The 9869-nt window shown below is 33.5% G+C and overlaps 1 protein-coding gene across 1 annotated transcript; it reads left to right on the plus strand.

The window, feature by feature from the left end:
- The first annotated feature begins 6878 nt into the window (after nt 1-6878).
- On the plus strand, nt 6879-7663 carry LOC129307912 (RING-H2 finger protein ATL70-like). Its single transcript, XM_054948869.1, has one exon. It carries the CDS (start codon nt 6936-6938, stop codon nt 7437-7439), a length of 504 nt encoding a protein of 167 aa, XP_054804844.1. The 5' UTR covers nt 6879-6935; the 3' UTR covers nt 7440-7663.
- The last annotated feature ends 2206 nt before the right edge of the window (nt 7664-9869 follow it).

Here is a 9869-nt window from a genome sequence, read left to right on the forward strand (position 1 = left end):
GCATGCATTTATAGTTGATCTCTAATTACCTATATGTGAAAAAACTAGCACATAGGAAAGAAAGCACTAAAGGCTAAGAAAGTATCGGAGCCCATGAAAGCATAAATGAATAAGTAAAAAAAGGAAAATGATAAGAACTCTGCCAATAAATTTAAGGAGTCCATCATATTTCCCTATAAGGCACCAAAGGTCTCCTTTAAGATCATTCGCCTAAAGCCTATCAATCAACACCTAAGCGTGTATTAGTCACACCCGACATGTATTAGGAGTTGTTTATGACTTATGCCAAGATACAAGAAGGAACAATGCTCCCATTTCCTATGGAGATGTACGCAGATCCAGAGTATGTCTGTAAGGTCTCTCTTATAAATCCACAATTAACTCCATAATTGAGGTAATTATGGAACCAATCTAAGTAAATTATCAAGTTTGTAAAATTACATAAATGGGACCTAACCTTTTAAAATTTAAAATGCTATAAAATTATTTAAAATTATTTAAAAAAATAAAATCAGAACAAAATATATATACAAAAGTATGGATATCTTACAAGATAAGATAATATCAAATTAGGTCAACATAGTAAAAAAGGGATTTTGTGACAATTATGCTACAACATAAACTTCAGAATCCATGACAGTAAAAAGTTGTCATGGCAGATTTCTTACTCGGACTTTCGATGTGTATCAAATCTCTGTTTGACGTTTGATTGATGTGATCTATGTATCTATAGAAAGCTTTCTTCGAGTTTTAGCTAATGATACTAGTTTCACATTCAAATCATTTCTTAATCAAAAGTTAGACACCAAATTGCAAACTTACCCATTTATGCTTTCAAAACATAACAAGGATATCCAAAATCACAACCAAGTGTCATAAGCTCGTAACCACCCCTAGATCATACTCAACAAACTTTATAAAACTCATGCAATACACCATACTCAACTAAAAACACAAGCATCACAAATTCATTACTCAACCCTATAACACATAAAATACACGGGGAAAGAATTTCTTGTACAAAACAATCATTTTCACTCCAAGCTAGTCAAAATATATATATTCCTACTTGCATGAGTATTTTAGCCATATACTAAGATTTACAATCAAAACTCATTCACTCAGGGTACAAAATACATAAGTATGATACAATATAGTGCAAGTAGCACCAAAAATACTCATGCGATTTTTAGTTGGCAAGTTAACAATCTTAATACACATAAAACAACATAGAGAGGCACACAAAAGATTACTCTACAATCCTATGCCCCAGCTCGTTTTCCTCAGTCTTGACCCAATGAGCTAGGCCATGAAAATATTAAAAATTGAGGGATGAGTACAATCACTCAATAATCAAGTTTCACCTAATTTATACAGTTGTATATCAATCAAAAATAGATGCAATTGACAATAAACACACACTTGAACATGTAAGATGACGTATAGTCTCAGCCACAATAATAACAACTATGTGACTGGACTTCAAACAAATAATCATATATATATATATATATATATAATAATGCATAACTTGAGGTCACAATAATACTAACCATATGCCCCTTAACTGCACCAGACCATAATACTAACAATGATGTGACCAGGACTAAATACATGATCATATACCAACCTTATACTCTCTTGATTACCTCCGACATGAAATTAGTGGTTGTACCTTTCACGGGCTAACTCAACCTTCTACTTGTGATGAGCTATCTGGGCAGAGTCAACTCACTTACTTGTGTAATTTAATTTCCTCCAATATTAATAATCACGAAGTATCATACCCCCAATCTAGCCTCCTCATGAACCGATGGAGACTAGTTAGGTTCGAGTTCCTCATAAAACAAGTAGGACAGTCCTAAATCAACTATGAGACAAGTGTTACCTCTCGATTCCAACGGTCGGTGCCAAGGCAAACTCCCGATTCCAACGATTATTGCTAATACCATGTGCGTTTGGTCAACTACTCCTTTTCTTAGGCGAATTCTCGCTAATGATCATGCTATATACGTATATCATATATGTTTAGACATTTTCATTAACTATTCATACCATGAATCTACATATCCATACTTACACCCAACTCACTTCACACATCAATTAGTATATAATCACAATTTCTCATTCATTATCACTATTAATATGTGTATGAACTTACATATAATTTGCAACAATAATGTATCACCAACCATGCCAAATTTACATCATGAGTTTAAAAATACTAAACATGTTTCAAATCAACCATTTCAACAAATAATCAATTAATATTCAACTATAAAAAATTAGGTTTTTCCTGATTACCTCAAACCTTTGAGAGGTCAAAGGTTTATCCCTCAATAAAATTTCTTCACAAACTATATCAAAACTTAAATGATGCACAAGATAATTGATCTATAATTAATTATACCAATAATCATAAACACTCTTCCAACTTTCATATCAACACTTTAATTACCTAAAATTTCAATCTCCTGCACTTAAGCATAACTATTAGGTTTATTAATTTCTATTAACTCCATTTAGCTTTTATTAATTTAAATAATCACTAATATAACTTTAGAGGTTTAGGGTTCGTCTAAAATGGATGCCAAGTTTACAATCCTGTAAAAAATTTTTAAACTATATGTAGAACTTAAACAACTCCCATTAGTCCTATTTAGACCAGTGAGTTCAGATCAATAGCCTTAAATTTAAAAATCATCATTTTTCAACCTTGAATCTCACTTTCAAAATGTGTAGAGAGAAGAAGAATAAATAAAGAAGGCATACATAAGTGAAACTAAGCTTTAAACAGCTCTAATATATCCAACGGTTGATGCCCTTACAGAGAAAACACTCTCTTAATCGCCTTCTCTGTGTTTCAAGTATCACACTTCATTTTTCAAATTGATTTTCACATTTTAAAAATTGGTTCAGGAAATTATGCTGCGACATAAATTTTCATGTCGTAGCATAACACGCTGTGAGCTAAAAATCTAATTTCTCTTTACAATTTAAGTTCAAGTGACCTAATTCACTTCCGAACCTAATCCAAAAGCTAAAGCCAAACCCAATAGACATATCTAACTATCCTCAAACCCAATTATACTTAAACTTTTATAATTATCTTTTATTAAATTATAAATCATGGAAAAATTTTTAGGATGTTACAATGTTGACCAAGTCAACAAAAAGGTATTGATGGACCAATTCAATCATGCACAAGCTACTACTACCTTATGTAACTTATATATAAGGCATATTTCTAAAATTTTACATTAAATGTTCTGCTATATATATACTTTAGTCATTTATTAATCCACTTATTTTGGCATTTAAGAAACATGTACACCATCATGCTTGCTGGGGAGATGTAGTGCAGATGGTTATACTTGTCAATCTCCATCTAGTCTGTCTTTATGGCTGTGAGACAATAAGTCCTAAGCAAACATTGAAGTTGCTTAGAAGCTTTCTAAGTACTTCAAGCAATGTGGCACCAATAAGAACATAATATCTATAATGCCTTATTTAAAGAATAAGTTATTTTACGATACTTCATTTAAAAAACAAAGAAATTATGACACTTCCTAATTATAATCATTGTCATAAGGGCACTGGATATTACTTGTGATTGATTCAACCATAGAGAGAGTATGGTATCTTGACCATATTAATGGTGGCAATCCAAACACTAAGCTGCATATAGTAGATATGATTGGTCAGTAAGTTCACAAGTTTTATGCATATATCTATGTAATTCATTCTTTCTGTATGCATATATGTATGTAATTTATTCAGTACTATGAGGACACATATTGTGATATATATAATGAGGCTCAAACAGAAGAAATCATTGAAGAGCTAGCACGTAGTAGTTTTCAAGTGTCATTTAGCTATAACAACCAACAACAATGAATAAATACATCATATAAGTTTATATTTAAAGCTGACATATATATATGTATACTTGGCCAATTTTAGGGATTTGGAGCTTTATTTTAGCCATTAATTGGTTTAAGTTAAGCAACATTAAATTGTATATAGCTTGTGTAGGAATTCATGATATAAATTTCATGCATATGATTATTGTTGACTTCAAAGACTGTTCTGAGTGCTAGAATTGTATTTTATAAATGTTTATTATATGGGAATTGCTAGAAATATAGCCCTCAATTTAAACAAAATAAAATGGATACAATATTAAACAGGTTTGTTTAATATTGTGACTAAATCTATGGTGCAAGCATATTCAACGATTATTTGCTTTAAGCTGTTCAATATTCTGTAAATATTAAACAGTTATTTCACCAAAACCATTTAATATTGACAAAATATGCAACGGTTATAGGCAGAGGGCTGTTGAATATTTTGTTTCCCAATCAACAACGTTTAGACTTGAAATAAATGTTGAACAGTTTTTACCAAATAATTGTTAAATATTGTTAAAATATTTAATTGTTAAAAATCGTTGAATATATGCTTATAAAATATTCAGTGTTAAATTACTTAACAGTTCATGATTGTGTAATATTAACAAAAAAATAAGCATTTTATATACTTTTTTGTAGTAATGAAAATATTCATACCATAAATTTATTTAGATTTTGACCCAGTAAAGGTAGAAAAACTATCTCAGTCTCACTTTAGACTCGAAAGCCTTATCAAGTTAAACTATCTCAAACTTAAACAAATGTTATTTTTAATTTTTTATTATTGAAAGGCCCGATTCATGACAACCCGTTTTCGGTATGATACTGGAGAGGCAGCATATTTTAAGATTTTTATTGTTCTTCTTTTTCCGCCCGGCTTGGAAATGGGAATAAAATGTTTTACGAATCTTAATCGCATAAAAGCAGATATTGTTAGATCTTTGTATCTCAATTCATATAAATAAATAAAGTGATATATACGTACCTAAAAAATTCATAAATACTTGAAAAATCTCGATTATCTTGAGTGTAGACAGGTACACAACCCATAGGTCTTTAGAGCCTTCGGAGAGTTCAGAGATAATAGAGCAGAAGAAAATGAGTCGTGTGTCTTGCGGTTATCGACTAATTGTTTTATATAAATTAGATCGGTAACTGTCTTATTAAATAATAAATAATTATATATTTCATTATTTCTAACTCAGTTAGTTAAGAGATAAGAAATAAATGACAGCTATTGGGTTGTGGGTTGGGCCTCTGTTCATTATATATTAGTTATCGACTAATGGTCCTCTTATTACTGTCCACACAAGATCATAAATACCAATCTGTTTGGGCTTATTAATTAATGTTGATTCATAAATAAATAAATATTTCAACAGATATTATATATATATATATATATATATTAGAGAAAGACACGTTATGGACCCTTAATCGAACTAATGTTACTTTTATTATTGAAAGGCCTGATTGATGTCAGTTGTCATGCAACTCGTTTTCCGTATGATACTGGAGAGGCTGCATATTTTAAGATTTTTATTGTTCTTTTTTATTTTTTGGGTTGCCCTCGGCTGGAAATAAAATGTTTTAAGGATCTTAATCTCATAAAAACAGAGATTATATATTAGAGAAAGACACATTATGCACCCTTAATCCCATGACCATCCACTGCTTCCAAGAGCTTATCTTCTGGAACTGTGGTCCGGCCCACAAACACGTGCGTTTTGCCGCAGAGCCCCCAAAACAAGCATTAAGCACCATCACAAGTTTAATGACAATAAGTCATCTAGCTGGTTTTGCCTTATGTGTGCGCTTTGATCGCTATATGATTTAATCTGAACTTTCTTTATTTGCATATTCACTCGTGTGTGTGTGTGTGTGTGTGTCATGAAAACAAAGTTCATAGAAAACCATGTAGAAGACCCGCTTTTTGTTTCCATGCTTATTATTTCTTTCTTTTCATATCTTTATTGATACCCTTACATGTTCAGTACTGTGTGAATACAATTGAGGCATTTAGATAATACAAAAACTAAAATAAAATTATTCAATATAAGAATAAAATGAAATAGAAAATATCATATAATATAATGAATTAATGACCAGGGATGAACCACTCGGTGGCTAGGGGAGGCAATCGCTGCCCTGCAAAAATTTTTCATTTTTATTGTTTTTCAATTATTTAATACATGATGTGTGTATTTCTGGCAAAAAAAATTTACACGATATATATATTAAATACTACTATCATTTAATATATAATATTTCCACTCATGCCCGCATGTTTGTGTGTGTAAATGTTGCCTCATATCCTAAAATTTCTGTATTTGTCGCTGGTAATATAGCTAAGAAATCCCGTGTAATCAAAATCCAATAATTTAAAAATTTAAAATAAGCAAACATAAATGCATGCATGCATATGGGGCATACATCTTTTAAAATTAGACAAATCAAATTTAATCTCATCTTCAGCAATCAAATAGTTATTGGTTTTTTAGGTATAAATATATTTTTATTAAAAACAATCCTGTTAAAAGTAAAATCAGTCATTAAATGTGACCATTTTTTTCCAGCAGATCAAATGTAAACCTTTATTCATCCTGTTAAGCATAGTATCAAACCTTTTGTGGGAGACCGAAAATTAGAAAGCAGCGTGGGTCATGAATGCAGGGGCCAGGCTAGAAGAATAGATAAAGACTTGTTTGGAAAGCAGACACGAGAGTCAAATCAATTACCAATGATATGATCGCGGCAACGACGGGGTGACCTTGGCAAAACTCGATTGTGGCTGTTAGCACGCAACTATCATCTAAATTCCAATGCTGAGAAAAGCAAAGCACGTTCACAAGCAATCAAATCCCTCGTCGTGTCTCAGTTCCCTCCAACCAAATAATTTTATTACATATGTATCTGGCTTCGCCCCGGCCCTCCTTTCTATTCTTACCCCACCTTACTCCCAAATGCATCTTCTTCTTCTCCATCTCCCTCGCCGACATAGCTTCCTCTGAGTTCAATGTGTAGATGATGAGCGACGCCACAGGTTCGTCTGGGTTCATATCATCAGGGTTTTGGTATTTCGTTGGGGTTTCTATTGGGGTTCTGGTTATCATCACCGCTCTCACCATTGCTTCCTACTTGTGCGCTCGCTCACGCCTTCCCATTCCTCTGCCCCCACACAGGATTAATGCTCTCCATCACTCGCAGCCTCATCTTTCCGCAGTTGAAGTGCAAGGGATTGACGAGGCCACCATTCTGGGTTACCCCAAGCTGCTATTTTGTGAAGCCAATAAGCTCAAGGACTCTGACGGCCACGGACCCAACGCTGCCACTTGTTGCTCCATATGCCTGTCGGATTACAATGACACGGATACGGTTCGGGTACTGCCCGAATGTGACCACCTCTTCCACCTCCCCTGCGTAGATCCTTGGCTTAGAATGCATCCCACATATCCTAACTGCCGAACATCTCCCCTGTCAACCCCTCCGGCTCAGGTGGTTTACTCCACTGCTGACTCTGCTTCTTAGCTGTGGCTAAATTTGCATCTTGTTAAGTGTTTGAAAGAGAGATAGAGTTTGAAAGAGCTATACTATAAATAAGGCATTAGATCTCATCTCCGCATATGTGGGTTCTGCACTTCTGCTGTATGTTCCCTTTTCATCCCTTTCTAACTTCATCATCAAGCGCCGATCACTTAAATCATCTCTTTCCCTTGGCCACAACCGCTGCTTCCTAGGATTCTCTCAAGCACTTCATGGAAATAATGTCAGAGAAATACATGGATGTACCTTGCTAGAGTATTGTTCAATTTAATGTTTTGAACAAGTAGAGAGTATTGGGTGATTGCTGGTATACATTACAGAGAAGCGTTTTACCCTGTGGACTTGAACTCTGTTTGCTTACTCTTGTCTCGTGTTGTGATTTTTCTTCCAATATCTAGACCCTTCGTGTGAAGTTATCTCAAGGGGCAAAAACCCTTGTCATCAATAGTTCAATACATAGAACATTTTGACTTGGCATCTTCTGGGATTTGGTTACCACTTATCAACTTCTCTTAGGGGGGAAAATGCAGCGCCTCATAGTCTTTTTTTTTTAGAGGAAGCAGCTATCATTATCTGTTCCACACAAAAAAATCTTGAATTGCACAAGAACAGCTAAAATGACCTGAATTTATGAATTAATTTTGCTGAGTCCACCAATTTCATATATTGCACTGGTTCATCAATTTAAGGTGTGTTTGGTAAGTTTACTTTTCACATCCCAAATGTAGTTTTTAACTTTTGGAATGTGAGATGTTATTTGGAATATATTTTTAAAATGAAATGTGCTTTTCAAAAAGGCTTTTAAATGGGTATGAAACTAAGAAAATAGGAAGCTACTTTTGGGAGCTTTTCAAACGCAAATCATACATATTGAGCATTAATGATTGGTACCTAATATTATAAAAGATCATGATGTCCTCATTTTCTCCTTCTTCACGTGCACCAACAATGGCCTCTCTTTCATTCAGTATGTTCTCTTGCTCGCTCGCTCACTCACTGGTCAATCATTCATCCCTCGTTTGTCACTCCGTCGTCACTCCTCCATCTCTCCTTTGCCGTCTAGTCACAGATCCCAAGCTCCTCATCTCCAACGTCTAGGCACTAGTGGTGGCCCTCTCATAAGTCGCCTTTACTTGCTCCACGGCGGCAAATGTGTCTGGCTCTCTAGCTGGCTTGAAATTGGTGGATTCCCTGTCTGCCTCCTTTCCCTATTCATCTCTCTCATTTGTAGCCACCTCTCCCAACAAGCCAAGCCCCTTCATCTTCATCGATGCGCGCCTGTTCCTTTCAGCCTTAATCATTGGTGTTCTCACCTGCCTTGACGATTAGCTCGCCTCCTCGTCTTCACATCTACTTTGATCATTGTTGCCTAGCTAGCTTTCACCGCCGCCTTCCTTCTCGTCAGGCAAAAGTTCACCCTTTTCTCCATAAATGCCGTCATCTTGCTCACTACTGGAGTTGGTGTGTTGGCTCTTCATTCATCTAAAGATCGCCCCTGAGGCAAGTCCACCAAGCAACAAGTGTCACCGTTTGTGTTAACGCCGACAGCGATAGCCTTGTACAGTTTTTTGTTGCCTGAAGATAGAGCTTATGTATGGCAAGAGCAAGTAGAGAGCGATCATTGTTAATATAATAAATTTTATGACATAATTTTTTCCAAAATGAAATTTTATATTTTTTTTATTATTTAACATTTTAAATTTTATGTGATTTTAAATTTGTTTCAAATTTTTTAAACATCACTAATATATTATATTTGTATAATAAAAATTATAAATTATTATGAATTAATGTCCTTTTTGATCATTAAATGTTAAAAAATACATTTTAAAAGAATAAATTTTTATTAATTTAAATAATTTTTAGTTTATCAAACTGACTTTTAAAAAAATGTATTCAAATATAAATTTCATTACAAAAACTGACTTTCACTAAATTAATTTTTGCCAAATAAACTTTTATCAAACTGACTTTTAACAAACTAAAAACCAAACACACACTTAATCCTCAGCCAATAAATTAACCTGGAAGTACATGTATATTTTAAAAAGTTATCATCTTCAATTCTCAATCCATATTAGATTTGAAATTGTATTTTTTTTTGTTTTCTTTTATCTTTTGATGAAGTCAAATCCATAATTCATGTGAGATTCGATGAGATTTTATATTAATTGTCAAGAGTCTAATGTAATTTCTTTTTTCTTTATCTGATATTGGACTATAAAATATAAGCGCAAGCAATAGAGTTCAATAACAAGATACAATATATGTATCTGACCAACTTTGATTAATAAGATAAAACCTCTTGTTGTATCTTCTGATAAAGCCATCCTCCAACCACACTTTTGTTGCTAAGCAAGAAAAGGTCATTAACTTATGTGAATTCATAATAGAATCCTTTTAACTTATGCCACC

Source organism: Prosopis cineraria, unplaced genomic scaffold, assembly GCF_029017545.1.
Source record: "Prosopis cineraria cultivar Desert tree isolate PC_DT_omini unplaced genomic scaffold, ASM2901754v1 PC1, whole genome shotgun sequence".
Taxonomy (NCBI): Eukaryota; Viridiplantae; Streptophyta; class Magnoliopsida; order Fabales; family Fabaceae; genus Prosopis; species Prosopis cineraria.

Bases quoted from the DNA above. Each gene is read 5' to 3' on its own strand.
- LOC129307912 (XM_054948869.1), top strand. From the start codon at position 6,936: ATGATGAGCGACGCCACAGGTTCGTCTGGGTTCATATCATCAGGGTTT.